The sequence below is a fragment of the Trichechus manatus genome, unplaced genomic scaffold (assembly GCF_000243295.1).
Source record: "Trichechus manatus latirostris isolate Lorelei unplaced genomic scaffold, TriManLat1.0 scaffold00041, whole genome shotgun sequence".
NCBI lineage: Eukaryota > Metazoa > Chordata > Mammalia > Sirenia > Trichechidae > Trichechus > Trichechus manatus.
Genome location: NW_004443977.1, coordinates 9794905 through 9808224, shown reverse-complemented (window position 1 = coordinate 9808224; position 13320 = coordinate 9794905). Strand labels below are relative to the sequence as shown.

General features: G+C 44.3%; 1 protein-coding gene across 1 annotated transcript in view; it reads right to left on the bottom strand.

Annotated features, from left to right (window-relative positions):
- Positions 1–1411: 1411 nt before the first annotated feature.
- Positions 1412–13320, bottom strand: part of TTLL4 (tubulin tyrosine ligase like 4) — a 38704-nt gene continuing 26795 nt past the window's right edge. The window contains exons 5-19 of the mRNA XM_023731310.1: positions 9740–9864; positions 9167–9277; positions 8719–8795; positions 7803–7994; positions 7625–7707; positions 7253–7381; positions 6753–6875; positions 6351–6449; positions 5895–6029; positions 5300–5437; positions 3906–4008; positions 2813–3023; positions 2610–2680; positions 2124–2209; positions 1412–1574 (exon numbers count right to left, since the gene is read on the bottom strand). Of these exons, the coding sequence (XP_023587078.1) occupies positions 1412–1574; positions 2124–2209; positions 2610–2680; positions 2813–3023; positions 3906–4008; positions 5300–5437; positions 5895–6029; positions 6351–6449; positions 6753–6875; positions 7253–7381; positions 7625–7707; positions 7803–7994; positions 8719–8795; positions 9167–9277; positions 9740–9864 (1846 nt within the window). The remainder of the gene's footprint in view (positions 1575–2123; positions 2210–2609; positions 2681–2812; positions 3024–3905; positions 4009–5299; positions 5438–5894; positions 6030–6350; positions 6450–6752; positions 6876–7252; positions 7382–7624; positions 7708–7802; positions 7995–8718; positions 8796–9166; positions 9278–9739; positions 9865–13320) is intronic.

Sequence of the window (13320 nt, the reverse complement as noted above, 5' to 3'; positions counted from 1 at the left end):
TGTCCAAACCTCAGAAGGAACGAGGGCATCTAGAGTTCAGGGTGAGACCAAGTAGCTGAGCTTCCTGTTGATGTGCAAAAGGGAAAACTTGAGTATCAGAGACATGGGGCCAGTTGGTTTCTTGTATGCCTCGCTGCAAGAAAAGCTAAGGGACAGCAGGAGCTAGGCAAGGGGGGAGCAGCAACTGGAAAGTGCTGGGTTAGGGAGGAGCACAGTTCAAGAAAACAACAGTTCTGATCCAAACTCTCCCCCCTTGTGCTTCCTGGGCTCCACTTTCCACCAGGAGTAGAGCTTCTGGTTCAGGTGCTCATGTCCTTTGAGATCTCTATATGTACAGTTCACTTAGTCAACATTTATTGAATGTTCACTGTTTACTGAGCCTAGAGGAGGGAGGTAGATTCAGTTAAGAGTACATGAGTTTAGTCAGAGGTCTGAATGGAAGACCATTTTATAAGTGACTACTCCTGAAACCTGCGTGCCAAGTCACTGGACTCTGCTTGCCCTAGAAACCTGTGATTTAGAGCTTGCTAATCAGAGGCAATAAAAAGGGTAGAACAGAACACAAGACTTTCACTGTGTTGTGGGGAAATCACAGCTCCTTCTACCCTCCCTCTGGATTGTGACCCTTTGATATATGGACATAGATTAACAACAACTGAAATTATCTTGATCCCTTTGCTTGAGCCATGGAAAATTCACAAAGTCCATAGAACCTCTCACCTCAAAAAAAGCTGAGTTGAAGGGTTGACTGACATTCATAAAAGAGAAGCCTCAAAGGTTGAATAAGCAGTGATGTGAGGTCAAAATAGGAAGGCATGGGGCTACTGGCTGGGTGGGTATATAAAAGGAGAAACGAAGGTGGTAAAGCCCCTGAACTGGGGTGTGCATAAGGATGACAGGAAGTGGGTTCTACTGGGGAAGTTTGAAGGTTTGAAGGTTTCTGAAAGTGGCACCTTAGGATATAGTGGGAAGGGAGTGAGAACCTGAGAAGATAGGAACCTTCAGAGGAACCTCCTCAATTATAGAACAAAGGATTTCGGATCCAAATTTGTTTAGTGTGTTTTCTACTCTTGAGCTACAACATAATCACTTCACCAAGGCCTAAAATAAACCACACATGGCTCTCTGAAGGTAGAAACCAAACCCTGCTTTATAAGGCCGCGTAGCCATTGTTGGTTTCTCTACTGAGATATGAGGTGCCAGCCAAGTGACAGAGGGTGAACCTTCTTCACCTTCTCCCCATCCCCACCATCCCTCCAACCCTATAGATACCCATATCTGCAATTCAACCATTTCAAAAAATACTCTGATGACGGTGAGGTGGAGGAGACAGGGGTTCAGGGAGGCCAGCAGGTTCCCATGAGGTAGTTAACATGGTGCTCCTGGGGAGGGACTAGTGGATGGAGGCCAGTCATGGGCTCACAGCAGCAAGGAGGAAGTCACTGGTTGACTGAGAAATGGGGGAAGCAGAAAGTCTCGAAGTCTGCCCAGAGTACTTGATCAGAGGTAACATCTGGGAAGAGAGGCTGGGCTCTTTGCTGGTGTCCTCAATGTCCTTGGAGGAATTGGGTTTCCTGGGGAAAGAAGAAAGGTCAACTGGAGTCTTCTTAGTCTTAGGGGTGGCTCCATCTTCAGAGAGTGGTAGGCTTTCCTCGGAGGAGCTGTGTTTTCTGAAGGGAACAGGTGGGGAAACAAATGGCTGAAAAAATGTGTAGCTCAGACCTTAACTTGTGATGTGCCTTCAGAATTTGGACCAGGCACTCACAACATTATGGGGTTATGGACCTTAATTACATGGATATAAAAATAACCATAAAAGGTATTTTATGTACCTGAAAGTTTGAGAGCTTAAATACAAGTGAATGTGAGGGTAGGAGGGCTAAGGATCTCCTACAGCTAGTGGATATGGCTGAAAGTGGTCACTTCAGCAGATGATCTATGACTTTGGCTCAGCTTCACCGGACATACTGAGAGCCACCAGAAGAGGACACTGTGGCTGCATATTCTGGTATCCTCACTAACCCTACCCCTAATGCTGATCTTGTCATAATCTGGGGAGAGAGGAAAGAAGAGAACTCCCCAAACTCACACCCAGCTCTTGCCCTTTCCCAGGCAGCACTCACCCCAGGTTGCCAATCTCTGATTTGCAGAAGGCATTGAGCATCACATCACCCTTTGGGACAGTCAGAAGTGATGTCGGGAGAGACCACTAAAAGCAAAGGAAGCAATGAGGTGGAAAGGTTGAGGCAGAGGTCAGGCAGGAGTGTTTGTGGTCTTGGGACTCTTCTTCCAACTCTGCCTGAGTGATCACGGGCCTCTCCCCCTTCCTAGCCTTTAGGCATGGTTTCCTACAGGGAAAGTCTTGGTTCTCTTCTGAGTCAGACAAGAAGTTAAGGCCTGCAAGGCACTTTCTGATCTTGAAAGAAAGTCACCCAGGGAATCCTTGAGGCAATTATTCCTTTGAAAGAGAAGAGGCAGGAGACACAAAGGCAGGGCCTAGGGAAGAACTGAGAGATCTGTTCCCACACCCAGCCTATGCTTCACTCTTTAAGGCAGAGGAGGGAGGGGCCTGGGATGCAGCTATCTCCTCCTCTACTGGCATCACTCACCACCGGAGCAGAATCAGAGACGACTCCTGTGTGGAACCCTTTGTAGCACCAACTCCGAAGCAGATCTACTCCTAGGACAAGACAGCAGGGGACAGGACTTAAGAGGGCGAGATTAACTGGCCAATTCTTCTTGCCAGAGAAGCCCATTTCCTGATCTAACCTCTCTCTAAACATGGCCTCCTGAGCCAGGGAAGGCACATCACCTTTGAGCTTGTTGCTATGGTACTTCTGCTCCCACTGGGTGGTGAGGATGTTGAAATATCGTGGCTGCTCAAAAAAGCGGAGATAGCGAGTAGAGATCCGAGAAGGAAAAATTCGTTCAAACTGACCACGGCGAGAAAACTCATCCTCCATCTCCACCAGAACCCGAACGTCATCTGGCATCAGGACATCTAGCACAGATGCATAGAAGTCCTGTGGCCCAAACAACAGGGAGTTAGAGGGTGTGACTGAGAGTGCAAGCCAGAGAAACCAGAAGCTGGGGAACAAGAGCATAGCCCTGGGACCCTGGGGGTCCAGGGCTCTTGCAGGACCACCAAGGTAGCTTGGTGGGCCACCCCTGGACCTCACATGTTCTTATGTCTGCTAAACTTAGCTGGTGAAGAAAGATACTCTCAGGGTGGGGTGGGTGGTGGTGGTGGAAGAATATGGGACACAGAGGTCAAGTGGTTTGTTGGATGGAGTCAAGATCAGCATCCAGCAACTCAGATTTGGCACCAGCTTTGTGTTCTGCCACTCTTGAATCTGCTCTGAGGAATTACCTTCCCAGAGTCCCACTGCATCTCTCAAACGAAATCCAAAGGGTAAAGGTCTCTGACAACAAGGGTGGGTTACTAAGGCATTTTAATAAGGGCATTTGTTCTTGAAAAAGTGATAAAGGACATCAACTCTCTCCCAGAACAATGTACCTGCCATTAAATCTCTGCACTCAAGGGAATCGCAGACCTGGGTTAAGAAACCCTGCTCTAGACAGACATGTTATCAGGAGCGATCAGTCCCTGGAGAAGGACATTAAGTTTGGTAAAGTAGAGATCCAGCAAAAAAGAGGAAGACTCTCAATGAGATGGATTGACACAGTGGCTGCAACAATAGGCTCAAGCGTAACAACAATTGTGAGGATGGCACAGGAATGGGCAGTTTCGTTCTATCATACACAGGGTTGCTATGAGTCAGAAATGACTCAACAGCACCTAACAATAACAACAACAGAGAGAGGAAAAATTGGTTGCCTTGGGGTCACAGATGTTTGACCAGGGAACTTTCTGCTGGCGTTGTAGGGGAAGGTCAATCTCCTACCTGATCAGGAATTTTCTGGGCCAGGTAATAGGCTTTCTTCATCTTCTGTGCAGTGAAGTGCTCTGGAGCCATTCGAAATTTGTCCCTGGGGGTGCTGGTCAGGCTAAGAGGGTGGAAAGGGAGCAAAGGGTAAGGTCAGCAGTTTCATATCCTGGAGAAAAGGTCCAGCTCAGTAAGGCTCCCTTTTCAAGAGAAGATGAAAAAGTATGGATAAATGTCTGTTACCTGAGTAAATCAAGACTAAAATGGACTCTACTCAAGTAGCCTGAGAATCAAAGCTCAAGTACCATGGAAGAACTAAGAGTTCAAAGCATTCTCCCTCAGCTACATTTGAATAACAAAAAAGAGGAGCCTGGAATAAATCTAATTGCTGTATACTTCAGTTTAGTGAACGTTTACCAAATACCCAGCTCTGCCCTACTCCCTGTGTGACCTTGAGCAAGTTACCTAACCTCTCTATACCTCAGTTTCATCATCCACATCATTATGAGTATTACTAAAAGAGATACAAAGATGATTGAGAAGCAGGCCCTGTCTCTAAGAATTAAGTCAAATGACAACCACAGGATAGGGCCAAACATGAGTCTACAGGGTATGGTAAGAAAAGCAAAGTTTGTTACCAGGCAAATCAGGATTTGAAAATCAGCTCTACCACTTTCTAGCTGAATGATAATGGATGGGTTACTTAAACCCAGTGATCTTCCATTTCCTCATCTGTAAACCGAAGATACTAGTATCAACCTCATAGGGTTGTTGTGAGGATAACAGGTTTTTCCTGACACACAGAAGGTACCAAATAAATATTAACTCAAGAGCAGTTCTAAGTACTTTGGGGGTATGGAGGAAAGAAAGCCCACAGTCAGCAGACTTTATGAAGATGTTGCCTTGAGCTTGGCTTTGGTGGATGGGTGACTTTTCAACAGGTAGCTCTGGCTCAGAGGCATTTCAGGAGGAAGAAATTCCATGAGCAGAGGAGAGGGCACTATAGGGGAGAGCAAGAGGCTATAATTGAAATGACTCTCAAGGATCCTTCCAACCCTGAGGTTCTATAAGTGATCAGGTTTGTCAGAAGCACAGGGGACAGAAAGGAATAAGGGAGATAAGCCTGGGAAAGGGAGGCTGGGAACTCAAGTGTGCAGGCAGACCTTGAAGTTGATTCTCCAGGCCCTGTGGAGATTCCTGAGGGGAGCAATATAATCAAACATGCTTTAAGGGCACTGACGTGGCAGTGGTGTATGGATGGATCGTAGTAGTAGATTGAATAGCAAGGGAGACCAAGCAGGGGGATATCATCAAACAGTCCCTGTAAAAGTGTCCAGAAATCATCCCTTCCCAGGGTCACCATGGGGCTGTTCATGCTGCTAGCCAAGCCTCAGGGAAACAGGGAGGCTAACCTGGTGGTAGAGCTGCTGGAGCTGCTGGAACTGGAAAGGATATCCTCTGCACTGGGCAGAACAAAACCTGCCAGGTTGAGAAGGTCACGGATCATCTGGCCTTTGATGCTGATGTCCAGTGGAGAGTTTGAGTGGAGGCTTTGGGGAAAGGATGCAAAGAGTGGTCAAAGCAACACTCCAAAACTGATTCCAGTCAGACTTCCAAGTGAGTGCTAGCCCCATTTACTCCCTGGACTCCCTAGGATGAAAAGGGCTCAAATATCCAAATTCGTGATCACCATGATGGCAGTTTTCTTGCCCCAAAGAGAGTGAATAACCTCACTCAGGGTGGCACCTGCCCATGACTTTGGTTTGCTAGGGAAAAGCAAGTAGTAGGGATCAAGTTTAAGAGAACAATTTTTAACAACCTCTCTCCATCCTTAAATAACCTTGATATGATGGGAAAGAATGAGTGAATCAGCAAACAGATGACGAGAGGGAAACAAAAATTCTAGTGAAGGAAAGGTCTTCCAAAAGCCAGTAAGATGAGAATGGGAACCGAACTGTGAGGATACAGAAAGGGTTCTACCATAAATGCGCTGAGGATATGGTCTACCTTGGGGAAATGTTGACTTCCAGGACCCAGGGCTTAAGGTTTTCATCCAGCATGACGTCGAAACCAAAGAGTTCGTGGCAGTTGTAGGGCCGCCGCACATACATCTTGAGCAGGCTGGTTACATAGGGCTCTGACCTGGTCATGGGGAGGAGGAAGTATTCAGCCTAGCTCCTCCCATAGGGCCATGACCACAGCTGCTCTGCCAATGAAGTGGTTCAGAGATGGGAGAGGAGAAATGACCCAGGAAAACTAGCTCTCAAGAAATGCCACTGATCTGAGCCAGCTCCTGGGGAGAAAGCTCAGGAGAAAAGCAGAATTTAACTCTATCCACCTCTACTCTGTTCTCAGAACTGAACGACAACATGGTCAAAGTTAGAAGCACAGCAGTGCAGAGGCCAATCAGAAAAGAGGCAGTTCGGTGGCAGTCCCCACCCCCAGGGTGGCAGTGTGACTCACGAGATGATGGTTTTGACAACAACATCCTTTATCTTTTCCCAGATGATATCGCTGTTGATTCCCTTCTGGCTTAGGTAGTTCCATAAAGCCTTCAGTGCCCTACAGAGGGAAAAGAAGGGAGTGTTTGGGGTTATACTCTAAAAATGGGTGATGAAGGGAAGAGAAAGCAAAAAAAAAAAACCCAAGAGGCCTATAGGTAATTTCTTCTTATCTCTTCTTTGGATGTTTTGATTAAGAAGGAGATGAACTTGGATGCACACAGACCAATTCTGAATTAAGTGTTTATGCAATCCTTGGGTCTTATATTAATCCTCTAGTCATCATTCCACCGAACCTCCCAAAACCCCAGAACCTTGTATTCCTCTAGGCCTCCACTTGAGTGGGACACCCTGCCCCCAGTACCATTTGTGGCCCTGGCAGGCTGTTTCATCTGCATTGGCCTGGTACTCGACATTCTTTTTATTGACACTGTAGTTGGTAAGGTGCATGAACTTGTTGCCAAGGCTCTTCACGGAAGGGGAATACCTGGAAGTGAAGAGAAAAAAGGCAGAGGTAAGATGGTGAGACAGCAGATGGAAAATGGACTAAACGTTTTTCCAATTCCTGAGGAAGGAAAAGGCAAGTGGATAGATCTTTTCAGATCTACAAGGACCTAAGAAGTATGTCCGGTGGCAAGGATCTAGAATACCACAGTTAAACTCATCTTCTCTATCCTACCTCAGTCCATGCCAGAAGATCTCAGATTCAGTGAAGTAGAGAACCACATTTTCCATTCCCCACCTTCCCACTTGCTAATGAAAACTACCAAGACATTTGTTATTTTTATGTTTGATGTCCCTTGGCCTCCTTCTCTGAGGAAATCTTCAAAACTGTCAGGGTGACACTTCACTACTACCACTTACTTGCAACTGGCAAAGCGGACGAGTCCGTCTGAAAAGAGGTAAATCCGTAGAGGATCATAGGAAGTGACGTAAACATAGATCCGTAGATCAAACTTGCTGCCACTGATGAGGTAGGGCTTGTGCAGATACCTACATAGGGAAAAGGGTATCATTAGGGACATGACAGATGAGATAAGACTCAGTGGGTAACTGGACCCATAGCTCTATGTAGCATAAGCCAGCTAAGAGTCCCTGAGATAAGGACCTTAGAACAATTGGCTAAGGAAGGTCTTTTGCTGGGAGGATAAAGAGCAGGAGAACATTGTAAAAAGGGACACTCCAGGCCAAAGGAGATGGAAATATGGGGAGAGATTTGGCTGGAGACAAGCTCACCTCTGTACCAGGAGGGGCCTTCGCTTGGGGAGTTGACTCCACTTGTGAATGACCTGGATGCCCATGCCTCGAGCTGATGCTGGCTAGAAGTGGAAAAGAAATGAGATTGGCTCCTGACTCAATACTCTGTTGTTCCCACTCTCAGACCATGGTCCACTACCCACTGTGATTGACTCACTGGCTTCACAATCCACTTTTGGCGGCTGCTGTTCTCCCAGGCTTTGCGCAGGAGCTTGGCATCTTGGGGCAGGATAAAGGACTGGGGGAAGAAACTGAACTCCTTCTTGCCAAAGTGGCTCTGCATGCGGGACAAGTTTCGCCACAGCCGGTCCTTCCGCCCAATTTGGAATGAGCCTGGGAAGTGGTTTAGCTACAGAAGGGACCACAGGTGAGAGCAGGGAGAGTGGCTGAAGTAAGACCTCTACACCCTTCCATGACAAGACTCACTACACCATTCCAACTTCCTTAGCAACATTCCAAGCTCCTGCTCCATTTTATCATCACTGCCTAATGGTCCTTAAGTATTCCGTTGCTGAGCACTGACCAAAATATGATTAAAACACAATAAAATTTAGTGCCCTCTGGGAGTTTATAATTCATGGCATATAACAGTGATTAAGATAGACAAGATATTTATTTTAGGTGCAAAGAAGAACTATTTAATCTTTTTTCAGTATAGCCTATGGGACAAGGACAGAAAAGCAACTGGCTTTTTAGTAAGTCGTAGGGCAAGGGACTCATTCATCCCAACATGAGACCAGAAGTCCTCCTTACAAATATTATTCAGCTTGGGGGAATGGAGGCAATGTGCAGTGGTTATAGGGAAAACATAAAAGAGAAAACAGATGACACCACTCAAGACACATGATAGGACGAGGTCTCTTTGAGAGGCTGGGACTGCCCAAGACACTGTGGCCAAACTGGAGATGTGTGTGGTCTGTGGGGTCTCACCCTATACCTTCCTCCTAGACCTTCTCCACACTTCTACGGACATTCCTGTCTTCTCCATGGTCATCCTCCTCTTTTCCCCATGCCACCCTCCTCCTCCTCTAGTCCAAAGTCCAGGGAAAGAGGTCCTCGGAAATGGCCCCTACCTTCTGATGTTCCCGAATGGATCGGAAACTAGCAGACTTCATGTGGTGACCCCAACAGCCCAGCCAGTCATCATTTCCTACAGAAGGCATATCAGGAAGTCAGTCCTGCTGACAGCTCAGCCTTGGGACAGAGAGAGGCCCAAAGGCCTCAGAAACACCACTGGGCCCGGGCACAGCTCCCAGACTTGGTTGTCTGAGAGTTGCCATGGAGCTGTCATGGAGTCAGAGATAAAACAATGGCCCTTTCTCTCCCAATCTTGAGTGACAGGCCCAGGCTCAGAGGGCTCAGTCCTTCAGAGGTACACTCTCCCTGTGAGGTTGGAAATTCCAGGACAGGGTCCCCAGCTAACCCCCATATATCAGGAAGTACTTGCAACTAGGGTTCTCCTCCTGCTCAAAGCCTGTCTGTTGGGGCAGAGGACAGGCACATGGTAAGGCAGTGACTCACTCTTGCTGATTTTGAAGTGAGACCGTCCAATGGTCTGCTTGACAATGTTGGGGGTCACTGTGCTCATCTTCCATCGGAGCAGCTTCCTCTGCTCCCACGGAAGTTTCTCCACTGGGGAAAGCAGGGGACGGGGTGGGGGAGGGAGGAAGAGCAGGAAAGCCATGGTGAGAACAGGAAAAGCCAGCTCTGTCACCCACCCTTCCTAGGTAGTAAAATCACTAAGTACTGTTCCAGATCAGAGTTTCACAGGAGCATACTTTGGGGAAGACAGGGAGCTGAACAGGAGTGAGGAGTAAAGAAAGGAAGGGAGGTTGAAAAGGGAAATAAATAAGGTTAGAGGGCATGAACTAACCATGAGACTATAAGGCTGAGTGGGGTCAGCTAAAGGACAAACAAGAGAAAGGTCCATATTGGACCTATGGAGCCAGTGGGAAGCTGAGCACAAAGTGTGATAATCATCTGCATTAGGCCTTTCTGGAAATTCCCACCCACCCTATTGCCACTTCCTCCCAGTTTAGCTGCCATCCTTCTCCCTGGGGACTGTTCTGGGTTTAGACACTCGGCCAGACTTACCTCTCTCATCTCGAGTGCCAAAATAGATGGTAGGGGGCACATTGGGAAAGAGACTGTAGATGAGGGCTGGTCGGACAACTTTCTCATGATTGGAAAGGGGTTTGGTCAGAATCTCCACGCAGCTCCTAAGATGGACAACAAACGTGTGGTAGAGAAAGAGGAGGCAACAGCCCTAAAGTATTGTTAATATTATATACAATTTATTTCAGGATGGTGTCATTTAAATTGTGATTCTTAAAGGGCAAGGGCTCAAATTATTATTTTGCAAATAATAATCCATAAGGTGCTAGAGCTGAACTACATAACAGCCACATTATTAACTGTCACCTAAAGTTAAGGTTTTCCAATACTTCACTCTGTGATATAGCTCCAAAATTTCCTGTGATAAGCTACAGGCTAAGGATGTCCCTAAAAAGAATGGTTCTGAGAGTGGATAATTAGTTTGGGTACATACCAGTAGAGGAATATGCTATGCTAAGACAAAGAGAAATAAATGAGAGAAAAAGAATGATATGGATAATTAAAAGGGAGAAAAAAAGAAAAGCTCTAAGAGGAGTTATAGAGATTTAACAAAAGAACACGGGGGAAAAAACAACAGAAAAAAAAAAAGAAACAGTGATACTTCTAACTCATTTTACATTTAGGTTTATCTGAAGATTTAAGGATGACTAATGCTATTTTACATTTTGGAAAAGATCTGTGACACTAGATTTTTACGTAACATACAGTAACTCAGGTACAGATCTGACAAAAAGATGTGGCTGAGAATCTGGGGCAGGGGCCTTGGGGATACTGACTGCTATTCCAACAATGGCTCCACCAAGACTATCTCACGGGTCTCAAAAGAGTGGATACCTCGGCTATCTGTTAGATCAAGTGGACAGATCCAGACTGTTTCTTTAGATAGCACTGAAAAATGGAGAGAACAGTCTCTACACTGAGCTGATATGATCCACAAATATTACAAGCTTAATTTTTAGCATATAAAAAGTTTAAAAAGTTGTTATTTTCAGCACAACAGAAATAGGTACTCAATGTATATGAAGTGTTTTAAATCTTACAGATTGTATTGTATCGGGTCAAGTTAAATATTAATTCCCAATCAAATGGTGCCAATTAATTCTCATTTTCAATTTTTTTTTAATGTCAAAGACTTTTAATTTACTAAGTATCTGACTTTATGATCATTGAAAATCAACAAGAATGAGTTAAGATTTAAAAACAAAGACAGGACGGGAATGTAAAATGGTACAGCCACTCTGGGAAACAGTTTTGGCAGCTTCTTTAAAAAACTAAACATGCAACTACCATAAGACCCAGGAACTACACTCCTGGGCATTCATCCCAGAGAAAAGACTTATGTTCACAGAAAAACCTGTACACAAATGTTTATAGCAGCTTTATTTGGAATAGCCCCAAAGTGAAAACAACCCAAATGTCCTTCAACTAGTGAACGATTAAATAAATTGTGGTAACAAACTGTTGATAAAGGCAACAATGTGGACCAATCTCCAGGAAATTAAGCTGAGTGAAAAAAGCCAGTTCCAAAAGGTTACATACTGCTATGATTCCATTTGTATAACGTTCTTGAAATGACAAAACTATAGAAATGGAGAACAAATTAGTGGTTGCCAGCGATTAAGAAGGGGACGAGGGTAGAAGGAAAGTAGGTGTAGCTATAAGGGCAACATGAGGGATTCCTGCAGTGATGGAAATGTTCTGTATCTTGACTGTATCAATGTCATATCCTGGTTGTACTATATTGTACTATAGTTTTGCAAGATGTTACCAATGGGGAACTGGGTAAAGGGTACAGGGGATCTCTATATTATTTCCTACAAATACAAGTGAATCTACCATTATCTCAAAATCAGAAGTTCAATTAAGACAGGAAACCCTTGTCCAAGTCTCTTAAGAGTATTGGACTTACCCTCAAGAGACCTGGGTTCTAGTCTAGCAGTGCTAGAGATTATGATGGTGGAATAGTTACTTAACTTCTCTGGTCCTCAGTTTCTACATCTGAAAAAGGATGCTGGGCTTGATGACCTCCATCTCTAAAATTACATGATTTTTAGGAAAAGAATACAATAGAAGAAAATGCAATCAACTATTAATAGATAATATTGCTGGGTAGAAGAACAGAGGTAATGTTTTCAATTATCTTCTTTGTGTTTTTCTGCAGTTGTCAAATTTATATTTATATAATAAATCTTTCATAATTGGAACAAAGTAAGATTTTAGCGATCCAAAATATTTCTGTCTTTAGTCATCCTTAAAATGCAAAGCAGTCTGGAATTCAATCTCCATTTGCTTGAAAACCATGTTTTAACTCTTGTATAGATCAGAAAGTCTGTACAATTTGTAGGAGTTAAATTAACTACTGGGCAAATTATTAACAAACACCTTTTGTGGATTTTATCTTCAATCAGGAAGACAAACACAGATCAGTTTTAAGTGTGGAAAAGGTAGGAGTCCAAGTGAATTATATGTTAAATATCTTTCTCTTATGGAGAGTGGGAGTATTTACTCTAAATCAATATCTAATATATACGACCAGAAGTAGCTTTGTCTTTCTGACAGGAGGGTGGGTTGGGCTTAAAGTGACAGAATTTATGCACAAAGACTCAGGGTACCTGTGGGAGTTCTATCCACTTTCACAGTCCCAGTTCTATCTCTCCCACTTTCCAAAAAGGTATGCCTTTACCTTGCTAATCTGGGGCTCTAAAATTGGTACAACCACTGCCACCAACATACTTCACAGAGATGAGATGGCAGCTTGCCTTATCCTTATTAACCAGAGCAGAGATGATGTAAAGAAAAAGCAACCAGCATCTGTGCGCTCCGTATACTGGGGTAAGCCTTGCCACATACGGCTAGATTTCAATTAAAAATTTGGAATTGACATTTTGAACTAAAAACATTTATTTTCTTTATTTGCATTTTGTTTCTCTTATATTTTCAGTATGTTATTTTTAAAAAGAAAAAACTTTGATATTTAGTATTTTTTCTTTTTGGTTCTTTCCATATATTCAATATTAAATAAAAACAATATAATTAAAGAATGAAGACAGAGCCTTATTGAGGCAAGACTGGAACTGGTAAGGGCAACAAGGAAGATTATGTCGAAGAATGTTAACTTTCTACCCAGAAAGGTGGTTTAAATGATTCTTTGTTGTTGTTGTTAAGTGCCATGGAGTAGATTTCAACTCATAGTGACCCCATGTGACAGAGTAGAACTGCTCGATAGGGTTTTCTACACTGTAATCTTTACAGGAGAAGATCATCATGTCTTTCTCCCACGGAGCTGCTGGGTGGGTTCAAAAACACCAACCTTTCAGTTAGCAGCTGAGTGCTTAACTGTTGTGCTACCAGGGCTAAATCCTTCCTCTCCTAACATTGTGCTGGAGGTCTTAGCCAGAGCACTTAGGCTAGAAAAAGAAATCAAGGGCATCCAGATTGGTAGGGAAGAAGTCAAAGTATCTCTATTTGCAGATGATATGATCTTATACAAAGAATCCACAAGAAAACTATTGGAACTAATAGAAGATTTCAGCAAAGTTTCAGGATACAAGATAAACATA